Here is a 16,721-nt window from a genome sequence, read left to right on the forward strand (position 1 = left end):
TTATAATGTCATCACACTGTGTATTTTTAGATTACTCATATAAATTTGGACTCATTTCCAGATTTAGACGCACAACATACCAATACAAAGAGCAATAAAACAACTTGAAATAATAAATAGCTAAATAAGGTTTAAGCAAATAACTGGACAGGTAACAATATAATATTATGTATCATACATGCTGTTCATATTAGGCCTGTTCACTGTGCAAAGAGTTGTGCAAATATGCACAGAAATATATCAAACTGCATGTTATTTAGCATACCCTAATATACAATATATCTAATATTATTTATATCTATAAATACATCTAACTTCTGCTTGGGTCCAACCCCTGCGATGCATGTTCTTTAAGCACACTCTCTTATATCTGAAATAACTTTGGGGAATTAACTTAAATTGAAGTTTATAGTCAGTCTTTAACTAATATATTTTTACAAAACAATCATGATAACGTCACTCGTGTAATAGAAATTATTTGTATTTCCTAACTGCACTGGATTAGGGCAAAGGTAAAGATTTACACATACATAAGTGAACTCTCCTCGTACCCTAATGGACTTTGGTGAACTTACAAATCCCTTACAAATCTGCTGAAGCAAAAGCATCCTTTTACAGCACAGAGTGGCTCCTCTCTATCCCTGCATCACTCATTTCCTTTTTTTTCCCCCCTTTGTCTTTCCTTTGTAGGGTTAGAGCTGTTCTCAGCAGGCTGCTGATAGCCATTAGTCTCTATACCCTCAGAACTAATCATTTATAACCATTTGTCAAAACAGTACCTGCCACCAAGCTGACAGCGATGACCCGCCCTCAGGCAGGACCCTGCCATTGTAAATACGATCTGATGGTTTTCTTCGAGATCTGTGAGCTGGAGGCCAATGGAGAGTGAGTGTCCTGAATCGTCCTCACAAAGCACCATGTTGATTTTCACTCATTCGATTTGTGGAATAATATAGCCAAGCTCTCCACCAAATTAAATGTTTGACTTTGAATGCCTTTGATTTAATTACTAGGAAAAGAAGTTTTCTTTGCAATCAAGTGAGATTGGTTTTCATCTGTATCTTTGTAGCTACATCCCTGCAGTGGTTGACCACAGAGGTGGGATGCCGTGCCATGGCACTTTCCTACTGCACCAGGTAAATCAGTAACACCGTGAGGAAATAGAATAATCGACATATATTTAAAAAGTCATAAAAATAACGACTCTTCCTTTTTCTCCACCTTTGCAGGGTCTCCAGAGGAGAATCACTGTCACTATTGTGCATGAATCAGGAGGTGATGTGGAATGGAGGGACATCCGTGAGCTTGTTGTGGGTAAGTTTGCCTTCCGAGCTTTCGTAACGTAAAGACGCGGCATCAACAATGTGCATGAGTTCATACTGATGCACCTTCGCTCTCCCAGGACGTCTCCGCAGCACCCCTGAATCAGATGAGAACATCATAGATCCCAATATTCTCTCTCTCAACATCTTGTCTGCCGGGTGTGTCAGGCCGATGCAAGATGACAGGTACGTACCTGCGAAGGCCTATGATGGAAAGACATTACTTTGCAAGTTCAGTACAACACTGCATCTTCTGTATGTTCTGTTATCTTGGTGAATTGAAAATGAGCAATATTAATGTGTCACATTCAGTGTGGCTGAATTTGGGAACTAATGTATGGATCTGATTTTTAGATCAACTGCAGCCTAATATAAGGACTTGGGTTTTATTCAGCCCCGGACTACGACACATTGGCAGCTGCATGGCATAGTTAACCAGCTCTGAGATAAAAAGCATGGTGCAGAAGAGGTGCAACTTGAATGTTGCCTCAGCAAGTTCTTTTGTGCTGCTATCTTCATTATTGTGTTTGCACGAGTCCAGGGTAGTTTCCAATCTGCAGGATGTCTCACACGAAAAAAATCCAGAGTGACCATGAGCGACATGACACGAATTTCACTTGATTTATTTAGGAGTAGCTTTTTATTAACGATCAGTCTGCCACATCATTATTAATGGATTCACTCGTCCATGCTGGCTGTGCGACCCTCCTTGATGTCAAAGCTGTGCTGCCGCTGTTTGTCATCATTTCACCTGCATTTCACCTTATCAATCACCTCACTTTTCACTTGTCCCATTTCTCAACCGCACTAATAGCAGGCAGAAGGTGTAGCCTGCTTCATTCTCAGCAAAGATGAACAACAACCCGACACACCAACAGACAAAACACAGACAAAAACCTTCTTTTTGTAATATTAATGTTACATATTAATGTAATATTAAGTTTTTCTGCATTTAGCCAGTAGAGAGCAGTTGGCTTCTTTAAAAGCTTGTGGCCAGTGGAATTTTTAGATAGTAAATATTAAGTAAATGCCAGAAATGCAGCACTTACTGGCATAAAGAAGAGTGTTAACTCTTCATTGGTTTTTCAGCATCTAAACTCACTTACCATTCACACTCACCACCTGGTGGTGGCACTATAGACCTTTGTAGTACGGTGGCCAAATCAGTTCAAACTTTCTGTTAAGTGAAATATATATTAGAAATACAATCTATTTTTTAAAAGAATTTAGCTGTTTATGATTTATTTTTTTCGGATCCTTTGCTTTTGGCTCATTGCTTAATTCCTTTGCTTTCCCCAACCTCCGACCAAAAGCCTCAAAGTACCAACATGATCACCCGGACTTGGTTTCAGTCTAAAGCACTTCTGACAGGCAGTCCTGTCCAACCAGCCTTTGTTTTTTCATGGTGCTACACCCACTGGATTTCAACCCTCAACTCACCACTAAAAATGTTTGCAGTTAACAAATGGGTTGAAGCACCAGGTCAAGATGATCTAATGTGGTCTCAGCTCAGTCGTGCTAGTACTAACATCAAGGTATTAATGAATGCTAACATTTTTCTCCCTCCAGTCCACTAATGGAATGTTGTTTTTTTTGCTTTTGCAGACAGTTTCTTGATTCGGACATGCCTAGGTATATTGTTTGCCTCTCTTCTCATGCTCTTAAGTTACACAGGCACCCTCTTTTCTAATGTCCTCTACACCCTGTCATTTACAGTCAACCTCAAGTGATTTCCTTCTATCCTATGTTTCCATTACTGTCAGCAATTCATCTGTGCCTCTTTATTTTCTCCATCTCACAAGATGTGAGGGAAGCGGTTTTGCATGTCCCTGGTTCTCTTGCTGCACTGGGTGTGTGTTTGAGCTGTTATCAGGCTGAGGTTTATGATGGACTGAGTCTGCATGGCTCGCTTTGCTTTGCGTCGACTGTTCTTGGCTGTGTCTCTGCTGGAGGTGTCGTGGGGCCAGTATCACACTACTTTAGCCGTTGCTGCAGGAATCACGGCCTAACTGAGGCTTGTTTTTAAGTCTCCAGCTAATATTTGGTCACTCTCACATTTGTCGTTTGGACAGAATCAAGGAAATTTTAAAATGTTACCCATCATTTTAAAAAAGTATCTTTTTACTGTCTTTATTTGTACATGGCAATTTATTTGCACGTTTTTATTTTCTGATCATACTCCACGAACTACAGAGGTGGGGCTGAAGGATTACACTATGAGTAAGATATATTAGTGCTACTTGCCAGTAGAGGGTGGTAGTGACCCATTCTTACAATACAGTTAGGATACAAGAAGAGGTGTTTCCTTAGCATGGACTGTCATAAAATGCCGCTCTCTCTTTATTATTTCCATGTATGTAACGTGAAGCCAATGCATTTTGATTCCATAGATATGATTTCGTCAGTCGCCTCTAGTCCAGTGAGCAGACAACACTTCCCATCATTCAGCTACAGAATATTACAGGAACATTAGTCATCCACTATGACCCAACTGCTGTAAGATACACACATAGTTTACAGTACTCGCTCTGGCACACTATTCAAATGCAGCTATTAAAGTGTAATCCTGTGAATCATTACCTCAGCAGTAGCACTTTGCCCAAATTGCAGCAATGTTGTGAATGTTTTTGAATCTTGCACATACCTCGGAGAAACACTGCCAGAAACTAACGGCTCCTCGTGTGTTACGCCAACAGCATGACTACAATCCTGGCTCCCACATTTTTAGAAGGTAGTAAAAAATTGAGAAGCAAGATGAAATTGCTTCCTTGTAGTGTAAGTGATTTGAGTTTTCGTGCACTTGGCCAGCTGTGTGCGAGAGTGCATGTGTGTACGGTAATGCATTTGCTAATCACATGAAAAAACAGGCCATTTCTGCACTAAATCCCTGACTTTCACTGCTGAATTACCACTTCTATGTAACACAGGGTGTTTGCTTTCTCCTGGGTGTCACATACTTTCCCACAATGTTCATCTCAGTGTAAGTTGGGCCCAACATCTGAACCCCATTCAGGCTGCTTTTATAGCTCACAGAAACATTAGTTTCCATTTACAATTCTTACTTGGATTATCTTTTTTAAGATTTAAGGCTGTACCAGGCAACGGGCCAGAAGCATGACTGGTTTCAGTGTGTGAATATTTTCCCTTGAGAGAAATGGGAAAAAGCGTGCACATTAACGTATGGAGTGAATCAGAGGCGTAACAGAAAGTGGCATTGTTCGGCTTGAGGAATGGTCGTGTGCTGTCATTTGACCTTTCCAGGGCTAAAGCAGGATGAGAAATTGCATCCAGTCGATAGTTTGCACAGGATTTCTCCACCCTTCTGTTCCTGTATGTGTAAACTGTACAATCCATGACTGTTTTTACATAGTAAGATAACAGTGTGAAAAAAGACAAACACCATCCCAGTCACAGAAGTGCAACATTCTTCCTGACTCTCACACTCTATTCTTTTGCTGATTTCTTCTTTCTCACAGCATTTCCTTGGGAGTTGACCATAGGTATTTCACTGCTCTGTCCCGCATTTCATCTGGCTGCTGTTCATCCCCCCCCTTCCCTTTTTTCTGTGCTCTGTAAAAAAAAAAAATCATCTCACCTATCTTCGCTTTTCGGTGATGTTTTGTACAAAGCAGATCAACTCAATCACCTGTTGCATGCAAATACTTTTCATAAGTGCTATTTTGGGGGGGGGGGGGGGGGTATTAGAAATAAATAATTGTTCAAATGTTTAAATACTGAACAAAACCAACAGTAAATTGTTTTGGTAAACAAAAACACATTGTCAGTATTTTAAATCAAATTATAGAGCACATCCTTTGTATGTATTTTCATTATTAAAGGATTATTTGCATTTATCCTGACTTTTATGTTATCATCTCTGTTATTAGATTCATAGGCTTTAGCATTAATTTAGCTTTAGCTCTGCAAAAATCTTGGCCACATTTTCACAGCTGATTAATGTTCTTGACTTCTTGTCCAACAAACCACCTCAGAACTTTCTACCGCTTTGAGGCCGCATGGGATAGCTCCATGCACAACTCTCTGCTGCTAAACCGAGTCACTCCTTATGGGGAGAAGATCTACATGACTCTCTCAGCCTACCTGGAGGTACAGTAAAGTGCCTGCATTTGGCTCTTGCACTATCAAGGGTGGGGTGTAAATTCATAATATTTGATAATTTGTGTTGTTTTTTTCGGGGGGGTTTTTTTTGGCAGATGGAAAACTGCACTCAACCTGCAGTCATAACCAAAGATATCTGCATGGTGTTTTACTCTCGAGACACAAAGCTGTCAGCCTCCCGCTCGATTCGTAACCTTTTTGGTACTGGAACCCTAAGAGCAGCAGATGGGTGAGTTTAAACGTTCAAACAATGAACCGCGTGTAGCTTGTTCATCCTTTCCCTAAAAAAGCTTTGTTGTTTTTTGTTTGCTTTTTTAGAAACCGTGTAACCGGAGTATATGAGGTCAGTTTAAGTAACCTGGCAGATGCTGGAAGCCCAGGTGAGAGTCAAGACAATGTCACCATTTTGCATTAATCTCACTTGTGCAACGGTTCTAATCCTCCACCTGTCACTCCACAGGGATGCAGAGGAGACGCAGGCGGGTGCTGGACACCACAGTGGCCTACGTCCGTGGCGAGGAGAACCTTGCAGGGTGGAGGCCCCGCAGTGACAGCCTCATTCTGGACCACCAGTGGGACCTGGAGAAACTCAGCCTCCTTCAGGATGTATGGGCCATATGTTTCAGCTTTGTTAAATTAGCCCCTGAAACACATGATAGAGCAAGGTGCATTGTTTCAGTCGGTGAATGTGATGTTTTCCCCTCAGGTCGAGAAGACCAAACATTACCTGCTTTTGAGGGAGAAACTTGAATCTACCCTGCTCACGGGCCAGGAGTTCCTGCAGTCCTGTGTCGCTGAGGAGCTGAGTGAGTCTCCTCAGCCATCTGAGTTTGACCTGGAGGTCTGCTCCACCTCTGAAATCACCACTGAGAGGCAGAGGGAGCTTGCTGCCAAGGTCAGTCATCATTGCTTTGTGAATATGTAATTTAATGGTTTGATTTGTACTGGCTCTTAAATTTTAATAGTGCTTCATTTTTATGATATCACAAATCTAATTTCTCAAATTTTGACCTCTCTCTTTTTACACAGTGTTTGCGGCTGCTAACTCACTCCTTCAACAGAGAATACAGCCATGTGTGTGTCAGTGCAAGTGAAAGCAAGGTAGTATTACACACAAACACACACACACACACATGCATATAATAAATATAAACTCTATTTGATCGTGCGTCCAATGTTTGTGTGACACAGATCTCAGAGATGTCTGTCACAACACTAAGAGACTCCACTTCAATCTCCGCTCTCAACACAATCACACCTTCCTCAACATGCCCCTCACTGGTTGAGGGTTGCTATAGCAATCCTGAACTCAGGTAAGTCCTAAGATATACTTGGTTAATATTCGGTATTCATTGACCAGATACAAACATTAGTGATCACTCTTTTACCATTGCGGCCCCTAAATTATTAAACAGTTTCCCCTTAATATCAACTCCAAACATACCTGGAAGCTTATAAGCCATTGTTTAAGACTTACTTATTTTATTTGGCTTCTAATACATAATGGAGTCGGATAATTTTATTTTATTTTGCTGCTGAAGTACGCTGCTACTGTATATAAATGACTTTGATTTGATTTGATTAATGCTCCATACAACAGCTGCTTTTTTAGTAGGGATCAAAAGCTCCTCCTTTGTGTACTTACAGAATGCCTATGCCTCGCTCTCGCGCTGTCAGCCCCAATCCTGACAAACAGCAGGATGCAATGGCCAAGAAGTCTGTCAATGGAGCGTCTGACGCTAAACCTCGAATTCGCAAATTTGTCCCAGATATCCAAGAGATTAGAGTCAGGTGAGCCTACTTTTCAGCCCCTCCAAAAAAATGGCATTACTTTGAGCTGCCAAGGAGAATGTGTGTAAAATTTAGCTTTTATCTTTCAGCCCCATTGTATCAAAAAAGGGTTACATACATTTCCTGGAGCCACACACCAATGGGTGGGTGAAGCGCTACGTTGTTGTGCGGCGGCCTTATGTCTACATCTACAACACGGAAAGGGACACTGTGGAGCGGGCTATTCTCAACCTCTCCTCTGCCCAGGTGGAGTACAGTGAAGACCAGCAGGCAATGCTGAAGGTATCTGATTTTACCCAAACTCAAAACTTTGCCTTTCTGCTCTGTTATAGTTATTAAAGAATTTGCCATAATCATCTTTTTTATGTCTTTCACCAGACCCCAAACACCTTTGCTGTGTGTACAGAACACCGTGGAATATTGCTTCAAGCCGCCAATGACAAAGAGATGCATGATTGGCTTTATGCTTTTAACCCTCTCCTTGCTGGAACTATCAGGTGAGAATTACTTAACTAAGTACAGTAAGAGTCGAAATTTATTACTGAAAAACATGTCTTTAATATAAATACATTTGTTTTTCTGTCTCTCAGGTCAAAGCTATCCAGAAGACGAGCTGGACAAATGAGGATGTGAAGCGCATCCCATGAGAGAGGGATAAACACAAAGACTAAAATGTACATAGATATCCTCGTCTTAATCCCCCTGTGCTGAGCCCTGTCACCAACATCCATCTTTCTCCTGTACGTTCTCAGTACGTTCTCAGTTTATCACTTGTGTCCTCGGCACCTAATGCACCCATGTCATGCCAGGCTTCTGCTGCAGCGTGAATCTCGTAGTCTGAAGAACCTCTTCAAAAAGCTGTCACTGTACTGTACTGGAAGCTCATTCATAGCTGGACGAATGAAGAAAATGGCGGAAGTAGCAACATTTTCTTATCTCAGATTACATATGTATGGTAATGTACTGTAGTTGTTGTCAGAGACACATCGAGCCTTATACATTTATTCCTTAAAAAAAAAGCAGTGACCTAAAGCTGTCATGTCAGTGTGGATCACATTTGCATCGGTAAACAGACAAACATGCAGATCCTTCTCTGCTCTGCGGCTCTATATACAGTATGGTGTTTAACCTGGTTTGCATACAACTTACCGCAACAAAATACAAAGTGAAAAAAAAAAAAAAATGACAGTTGAGTGTTACTCTGTAAAAAACTTTCCATGAATCCTGCATTGAATATTATGCATCCCATTCCTAAGACTTCTTAGAAACTTTAGCACACACAGCCTGGCAAGGGATTGGCATATTATCGTGAACTCCATGGTCTCATGGCAATTTCATGAATCCATGTTACTTTGGCTTCTAATAAGAGCACAGAGGGTATCTTCACCGATTATTACAACATTAACCCCAGCAGGCGGTGTTGATGTGGTGGCTGATGTTGGTGCACATGGTAAATAATCAGATACCATCCAAATAATCCTTCCAATTGAATCTCATCCTCTACATGAATTTTACTTGTTTTAAAATGTGATATATTTAGATATTTAACAGTTTCGTTATTTATTTCTGCACATATTTATTTACAAAGACATTTATATTTCTAAAGTAGTAGTATCGTGCAATTTCTGCACACTGCACTTTTTAATATGAGTTCCTTAAATGTATGAATAATACAACTTTGTCCCCGTGCAGTCAATGCTATTGAAACAACTGAAAAACTTTGTGATTGGCCAGTTTCTTTGAGCTGAAGATTACTTGAATAATACTCTCCACTTTTAAGATTAGGATAGTCACACCTGGTGGTTGACCCAATGAACACACACCGGACAAGATCAATGTACAACCTTACCTTGTTATATGATCAAAAGTCTAAACTGTTCTTCATAGTGCAGAAAAGGAAACTGGTTTTCTGAATGGTATGTATATGGATTAAATGTAGTGCCTCTCTTTTGAATCCTACTGTACAATATGCCTCTGCACAGATGCTTTGAAACCACATTCTTCATGCTGCTATAATAGTTTTCGGTGAGCGTCTAAAAATCATATCATCACTCCCCTGCGATTCACCATCATCACCACGTATTCTACCTGTCCAGACAAACAGTTTGTTTTTATTTACTTTTATTGCATGGAGTATACTTCATGGTTATGCCTACTGAAACCCTGTACGTGTTCTGAATGGAGAAAAAAAAAAAAAAAAATCAGTGCCGTTGACAGTCTCAAAGTGCAAGGTTAAACAATTTTTAACCCCTTGAGCTGATTTTTGTGTAAGAATACTTTCATTTAATCTGACACGGAAAGTGTTCAAAAAGCAGTGATAGATTCAAGTTGTGACTTCTTGTATGCATTTGATTGTTGAGCAAGCCTCAGGTCAGCCAGCCTAGAGAGCAAGCTCTATGAGAGTGGAAACATTTCTCATGCAGCAAATACTAGGATGTCTCAAAGCATTAAACCTTTCAAAATGCTGCAACCATATTGTCTTTTCTGTTAATGGCACAGTAGAATATTTGCTACTGTTGCGATCCACCAATTACCCTTATGTCAAGCGTCTTTGCTGATCTTGGGAAGTATTCCGTTGTTGTGTTGTGGGCATATTTTGAAAGTCATCCAATCAAAACAGCCCTTTTAACAGCCCTACATTAATGTACTGTATGCACAACTATCATTGTAGGTAATCAGTTACATCTGTCAATAACTTTTGCTTTTTGTGTAACAGAAAAGTGTGATCAGAGTCAATCACAGGTTTTCACATGTATTTTATCCATCTATATCATCATCACCGAGTAAATACCTTGCTCTACTGTACATTGCACTGGCTCAAGTACTTATTGCTGTTCCATTTCTTTTAAAACCTGATCTTACAATGTGAGCCTGGGGTTGCTCCAGTCTGAATTTCCCTCGTGTTTTCAGTGGGTTTTTTTGACGTGTCCCATTTGAGCCAACCAAAGTTTTGTTGGTGCTGTCACCCAAAAAACAAACAAACAAACAAACAAACAAACAAACAAAAAAATCACATGAATGTACATTATTCAATTTGAAAGTACTTATTCTGCTGCCGTGGTTGTGTCGACTTGTCTCCCGCAGACAGTCTGGTTCCATATTGATTGTAGGAAGTTATTATCAGGGAACCATATAGAAGTTATGGGACATACCTGTGATAATCTGTCCACTGATATACTGGAGGATGTAACTGGTTCATTATGACTCTGGCATTGCATCTTGTACAAAGTAATGCTGCACTGTAGGTTACCTTTCTGTCACACTTGTTTTAATATCTACCAACACTATCATGCTGTCATAGGCCTCACAAAATCTACCTTTTCTAATTCCTCCTTTTTGAAGGAATATCATGTACATTGTGCTTCCACAGCGAATCTTTTCTTTTTTTCGCACTATCAAATTATTTTGCATTGTATATAAACATGATTGCTGTGAACAGCGTATTATAAAGTTGCACTCATTTACAAACCTTGTAATTGGGAAGTAGTTAAGTCAGTGTCTGAGTGTTGGAGTTTAGCGTCCAATGTTTGTGTACACCAAACACATTGTCATATATTAAATAAAGATGGAAATTATGCAACACTAAGTAATGAATACTACCTTTTTTTTTATAGATGATTCTGCGATTGTACTTTGTGTAAAAACCTATGAATTTGGTTTAGTTGTAATGGCGCATAGGGGCTAACTTAAATTGAGTTGGCTCCCAAAACTAACAAAACGACCTGGACATTGTTCCACGTCTCAATTCCCTTATTTCTGTTCCAAGAATCGAGGAGACTGCTTGAATTGGATGCCTTCCTTGGAGAGCACAGCTGATCAGACTATTTAGACACTGCATGTTCACATTTTGTATCCAGTCTAATCCAACTTTATTTAAAAAGCACAGTAACAACGCAGTTGGCCAACGTGCTGTACACAGACATGTAGACAAATAAAACACATAAAAGAATTATAGATATATGACACAAAACCAAATATAAAACAAAGAGTAAAACACAGTTAAAGCCAACATCTCAAACTGAGTTAAATGCCAAGGAGAAGTAATGTGTTTTAAGGGAAGATTTAAAACCAGGAAGGGAGTTGGCCTGTGCCCGATGTGCGAGGGCAACTGAAAAAGAGCGCTCACCTCGAAGCCTCTTCGTCTCAGGGACAACGAATTTTATTTAAAAAGAAAAATCCAAAGTGCACAGAATTCTGAGCATAAGAAAACAACTCCAACGCAGAGAGAACCTGTACAATCAGCAAACAAAGCACATCACATTTATCTTAACAAGGTCTCTCCGCTATAACTGTGTCCTCGCATCGTTTCCTCGGAAATTTTCCTCACATCTTGCGTGAGGCGATAAGACGCAAGTGCAAGGACACAGGAGACAACTCCGGTTAAAGGGAGGAACATATACAAAACTAGCTTCCTGGTTGTTACCATGGCAGCAGCACGGTCCCAGAGCTGCCATGTCCGCTGGAAAGCAATGTCTTAGTGTTTATAATAATTCTGTTTGTATAATAACTAAAATATTCCAAACCCTATATTCAAATCTAATTTGCATGATCTTTTCGACACTTTACCATGACAGATATCCTGACTTTTATGTCTTTCAAAACAAGCTTTTGAGCCAGAAACGTTAAGCACGTAAAAAAATAACTGGTTGACTGTCTTATTCCCGAATGATCTATTCATTTAGATTATCCTGAAAAGCACATTTATTTACATTTTAAATAAATAAACACTTAATGTAAAAATACTAAAGTACTATACTTTAGGATGTACTTTCTTTTGTATCGGGGACGTTTTACGACCGCTGTCGCTTTAATACATCTGGCAACCCAGGGGAGCTGAGTAGCGCCTCATCCAATCACACATATGTGTAGCTAGCTGATGATTGACACAGACTGTTGTAAATGTTCTCAGAAAAGCTAAACTTCACCTTACAAGGTCAGACCCAAAGCCTTTGACTCAATGTGGAATATTCGCTATCGTCAAAGCGTCAAAGCTGCCAGTTGAATAACGTTATTGCTAGCACGTTTTGGTTAGCAGTACTAGCTAGTTTCAGCTAAAGTCAACAGATGTTGCAACGTTTTAGCGTTATCGATAGTTAGCCTTAGGTGGCTACAGTGCCAGGGATGAAGAAGGTTGCTTTAATACTTAAGTTAACGTTTTACGTTTCTTCTTTTCTGACTTAACAATGGTTACAGTCATTACCGGGAAGCTAACGTTTCGTGATAGCTGTGTAATTTTACGTTGTGTGACTGACAGCATGACGTCACCTCAGGTGACAGCGGACTGTGGAGGAGACTGGACACATGTTCAGGTTTCTAATAAACCTCTGTAGCCTCTGAGATGCTCAGTTTTGTTTTATTGCACACTACCTAGAATATTTATACTAATACCTTGAATAGAGAGGAGCAGGAAATGCAGTTGTCTCATTAAGATTCAACTGCTTGATCTGCAGTCAGTCTCTGTTTTAGAAATACTACGAATAGTACTGTGTATATGAACAGACAGTATAGTGTGAAAAGTCCAACCAGCTTTCAAAGGACATTAAAATTAAAAGTGTCTACAAGATTTAGCTTGTATTGTCCATACCTGCTTGAGAGGAATTAATCTACACACACATCCTATTAATTGCTGCATTCCTCCAAACAGTATGGCTGAGCAACCTGAAGACATCACCTTGGTTAAGGGTCACAGCTTCACTGACCATCCTTTACAACCTTATTCAGAAAATAATCTAGACAGGTAGGTTTGATTTGGTCATTCAGTCAGAATAACTTAAGGATTTTTAATACTCTTGATGCTTTTAGTAGCATGCTGTATGCTTGTCACAGTACCGAAAATAAATGATAAGAACAGTTTTCTAATGTGCATAATGTAATATAGGATCTATATGGACTATAATGCTACTACCCCACTGGAACCAGAAGTGATTCAGGCCATTACAGAAGCCTTGCAGGATGCTTGGGGAAACCCAAGTAGCAACTATATAGCAGGTAAATTATAATTAAACCCTGGATTAATATCTCATGATATCAATAGAAGATAAGAGATAAGAAGATAAGATAAGAAACTTATCTTATCACAGCGTGCAAATAATATTTTTGGATAAAACATTTTACCTGTAGGAACCAAGGCCAAGGCGATCATTAATCAGTCCAGAGAAAATGTAGCGAGAATGGTTGGAGGTAAAGCACAGGACGTCATTTTTACCTCAGGCGGAACAGAGGTAACAGCATTTATGTTACTGCTTTGTGGTTCTTATGTTTTGGAAGGTGCCTACATATTTGTGAGCTAGTAGATCTTTTTCTCTTAAATATTGAAAGTTTTAGCCATACGCTAAAACTGTGACTCATCACAGAGTTATCTTCTTTCAGGCCAATAATCTGGTGCTCCACACTGCCGTAGAGCACTTCAGAAGAAACTGCAGGGCAGCAGAGCAAGGTGAAGGCCGTCAGAATGGATGCACTGGCCTTCCTCATATAATCACCTGTAATGTGGAACATGACTCTGTCAAACTAGTAGCTGAGCACCTACAGAAAGAAGGCAAGGCAGGTAGGAAGAAATAAACAAACGATGGCTTTATTTTTTTTAATTTAAATAAAGTAGTCCACCTACATTCACTTCCTTGTTTGGGACTTCTCCGGGTAACTGTGTTCTTGTCACAGACGTGACATTTGTGCCTGTGTCTAAGGTGACCGCCCGGGTGGAGGTGGAGGATATTATTGCAGTGGTGCGTCCTAACACTTGTCTGATCTCTATCATGCTGGCCAACAATGAGACAGGAGTCATCATGGTAAGATGAGTTGCAGCCCGACTGTATCCTCTACATTTAACTACTTGTATGAGTGCATCTTTTCAACTTTAGTGATAATAAAAATCACTTTTTTTATGTCAGGAGATGTTACATTTGAACATTTGTGAGGGATTTTTGCTGATTAAACTAATACCAGTTACATTGCTTGATGTGTTGAACGTGAAACACAATTTTTAGATCGAATTTCAAAGTAAAACCAAAAATAAGTTCAATTTATATTTAGCTCTGTGTATACGTTCTAATTTACCTTGCATGTTCAAACACTCTTGTCTTGCCAGCCAGTCAAAGAGATTTGCCAAAGAATAAAATCCCTCAACACGCAGGATGAGCGGCTCAGGATCCTGCTCCACACTGATGCTGCTCAGGCTCTGGGAAAAATCCAAGTAGATGCCTGTGAACTGGGTGTGGATTTCCTAACCATTGTGGGACACAAGGTCAGAGTGTGTTGTATGAAAAATCTTAACTTTGGCACATGAAAGAATCTAAGAATCACCATATTGACAGGTTATATTGCATATTTAGTTTTACGGTCCTCGGATCGGTGCTCTGTATGTGAATGGCCCAGGAACAAGAACACCTTTGTATCCGATGCTGTTTGGAGGAGGACAAGAGAAAAACTTTAGACCAGGGTACTGTATCCTATAAGTCAATAAGATTTCAAATACAAAGATTCAAATGGTAAAGATTAAAGATCTTCACACATAAATATTTAAATCTGATTTCTGTCTTTCCGAATATTACAGCACTGAAAACACACCAATGATTGCTGGTCTGGGAAAGGTTTGTTTACTGGCTTTTTATTATTATGAAGGTCTTTAAAGGTATTTGTTTTGATGATTACAATAAATACTGTTTGACTCAAAAGGAGGTTTTTTCTCGATTTTATTGTTAATTAGTTTAGTGGTAAAATCAATGTGTAGTCAAATCAGCTCGTCAGTGAGTTATAGCAATAGAACATATGTTGTGAATTAACATTTTAAATTACTTTTATGCAATTTCCTTACCATTTCTCATAAGCTTATAATATTTGCCTTATTAATAGTTAATTGTTGATTTAACTATAATTTTAAATTATGATATGCACTAATATGAACAAATTCATAATCCCCAGGTTGTAAAACTTAATTTGTAGTGGTGGCCTTTCTATTTAGTAATAATGCATTTGTAAATATTGATAATCTGTTGGTGCACCAGTATGGTCAATGCCCTCTGTCACCCTTTTTGTGGGAGTTTATTAGTAGCTTAAGATGGCACCTTTTTAGTTAGGTACTATCTTATTGTTTTTCATTCTTTGTGTGATTCTTCTCTGCCATATCATATTTATTCATGTGATACTTGAATACCAAAGTTAGTTATGTGCTCAGATGCTTGCCAGGGCGTATTTTAGAATGCAAAAGTCTGATGCTGTAGTCGCACTTTGTAATGTCATACTTCAGTTCATCGTTTTGCCTTATTTTGTTTCTGTGTCAGGCTGCAGAGCTGGTAACTGCTAATCTGTCGGAGTATGAGAGTCATATGCGAAGTATCAAACTTTACTTGGAGGAACGGCTACAAGTAAGTCAGATTTTATTTGGCAAGAAATGGATTGTTGTAAATGTGGTATTGTTAGTGTGTGTGATTGAGGTTATTAAAAATAGCGTGACTATTTATCAAGGATTTCCATGCATTGTCTTCAGCAACTGATAAACTATATCATAATTAGTCACATGTACTCTGTGTTTTCCTTTTCAGGCCACATTTAAAGACAAGATCCGTTTCAACAGCCACTACCCCGGCTCTGGTATCCTCCCTAACACATGTAACGTGTCCATCCTGGGCCCAACATTACAAGGTGATGTCACACTCCTTCGTCCCTGTCCTACCTCTGTTTTGGCTCGCCAGTCCAAACCGTGTCCTCTAACCCAACACCAATGTTTGTCAGAGGCAGTTCATGACCTGCACAGGGCTATTTGTAAACTACAAAGGCTTTGAATGATTAATCTCTCTCTCTCCTGCTTTAGGCTGGAGGGTATTGTCCAAATGTAGGAGGCTGTTGGCCAGTGTTGGTGCGGCCTGCCACTCAGACTGTGGAAACAGGTACAAAGGGTCCCTCTTTCCACCTGTTCTGCTTTAGTCCAGACATCATATTGATCACAGTTACATAACTCTCCTGATCTAAATTGTGTGTAACCAGGCCTTCCCATATCCTTCTGAACTGTGGCGTCCCCACAGAAGTGGCAGCTAATGCTCTGAGGTTGAGTGTGGGCAGGAGAACCACTCAAGAAGATGTGGATGCAATTGTGGAGGATCTAAGGGAAAGTGTACAACTGTTGAAGGAAAGGAACTGATGACAGTCACTTGAAGAAATTATCCTGTAGGTCAAGATAAGGATGTACAGAATAAAAAATCCATTATCTGCATTTATTGTTGCCTTAACCAAAAGATTTTATATAAATGAAAAAAGGGAAGTAAGCTGAGTAGTGACGTTATGGAGAGATGCATGTACTCAGCTTGTATTATGTCATCTGAGTAGCTAATCAGCTAATTGGAGTCTGGGCAGCGTGTATGAGTGCATGAATGAAATATTCACATAAACATATCCATTTTTTTTTCTTGTGTCTAATCTTGTCATTACTGGTGCTAAACTGATTTACAAGAAACAGTAAATCTGTTAACTAGCTGCTCCTTTTCCTTCCCAAAT

At 39.6% G+C, this 16,721-nt stretch overlaps 2 protein-coding genes across 19 annotated transcripts in view; both read left to right on the top strand.

Moving 5' to 3' along the window:
• kif1aa (kinesin family member 1Aa) overlaps nt 1-10,818 on the top strand; it is a 34,583-nt gene extending 23,765 nt beyond the window's left edge. For 6 of the 18 annotated variants that reach the window (XM_067513342.1, XM_067513344.1, XM_067513350.1 and 3 more), the window contains 16 exons: nt 777-885; nt 1,070-1,136; nt 1,230-1,314; nt 1,403-1,508; nt 2,928-2,954; nt 5,315-5,429; nt 5,537-5,670; nt 5,760-5,821; nt 5,902-6,047; nt 6,148-6,336; nt 6,471-6,542; nt 6,633-6,754; nt 7,089-7,232; nt 7,322-7,514; nt 7,611-7,729; nt 7,823-10,818. In XM_067513342.1, the coding sequence (XP_067369443.1) occupies nt 777-885; nt 1,070-1,136; nt 1,230-1,314; nt 1,403-1,508; nt 2,928-2,954; nt 5,315-5,429; nt 5,537-5,670; nt 5,760-5,821; nt 5,902-6,047; nt 6,148-6,336; nt 6,471-6,542; nt 6,633-6,754; nt 7,089-7,232; nt 7,322-7,514; nt 7,611-7,729; nt 7,823-7,865 (1,733 nt within the window). In that variant the 3' untranslated portion in view covers nt 7,866-10,818. Of the gene's footprint in view, nt 1-776; nt 886-1,069; nt 1,137-1,229; nt 1,315-1,402; nt 1,509-2,927; nt 2,955-4,798; nt 4,823-5,314; nt 5,430-5,536; nt 5,671-5,759; nt 5,822-5,901; nt 6,048-6,147; nt 6,337-6,470; nt 6,543-6,632; nt 6,755-7,088; nt 7,233-7,321; nt 7,515-7,610; nt 7,730-7,822 lie in introns of all 18 variants that reach the window. The other 12 variants (XM_067513340.1, XM_067513341.1, XM_067513346.1 and 9 more) reach the window with 3 other exon arrangements.
• Nucleotides 10,819-12,033: 1,215 nt separating this feature from the next.
• Nucleotides 12,034-16,629, top strand: scly (selenocysteine lyase). Its single transcript, XM_067512751.1, has 13 exons — nt 12,034-12,165; nt 12,877-12,969; nt 13,111-13,220; nt 13,353-13,453; nt 13,602-13,779; nt 13,893-14,020; nt 14,320-14,475; nt 14,564-14,670; nt 14,785-14,821; nt 15,512-15,595; nt 15,773-15,872; nt 16,042-16,117; nt 16,215-16,629. Exons 2-13 carry the CDS (start codon nt 12,878-12,880, stop codon nt 16,366-16,368), a joined length of 1,323 nt encoding a protein of 440 aa, XP_067368852.1. The 5' UTR covers nt 12,034-12,165; nt 12,877; the 3' UTR covers nt 16,369-16,629.
• The last annotated feature ends 92 nt before the right edge of the window (nt 16,630-16,721 follow it).

This window comes from Channa argus, chromosome 8 (assembly GCF_033026475.1).
Source record: "Channa argus isolate prfri chromosome 8, Channa argus male v1.0, whole genome shotgun sequence".
NCBI lineage: Eukaryota > Metazoa > Chordata > Actinopteri > Anabantiformes > Channidae > Channa > Channa argus.

What these genes read in the sequence shown, in the direction of transcription:
- scly (XM_067512751.1), top strand. Translation starts at nt 12,878, where the DNA reads ATGGCTGAGCAACCTGAAGACATCACCTTGGTTAAGGGTCACAGCTTC. An exon ending in ATGAGACAGGAGTCATCATG is followed by an intron (nt 14,021 to 14,319) that starts GTAAGATGAGTT and finishes TTGTCTTGCCAG; the next exon opens with CCAGTCAAAGAGATTTGCCA. An exon ending in TAACCATTGTGGGACACAAG is followed by an intron (nt 14,476 to 14,563) that starts GTCAGAGTGTGT and finishes TTGCATATTTAG; the next exon opens with TTTTACGGTCCTCGGATCGG.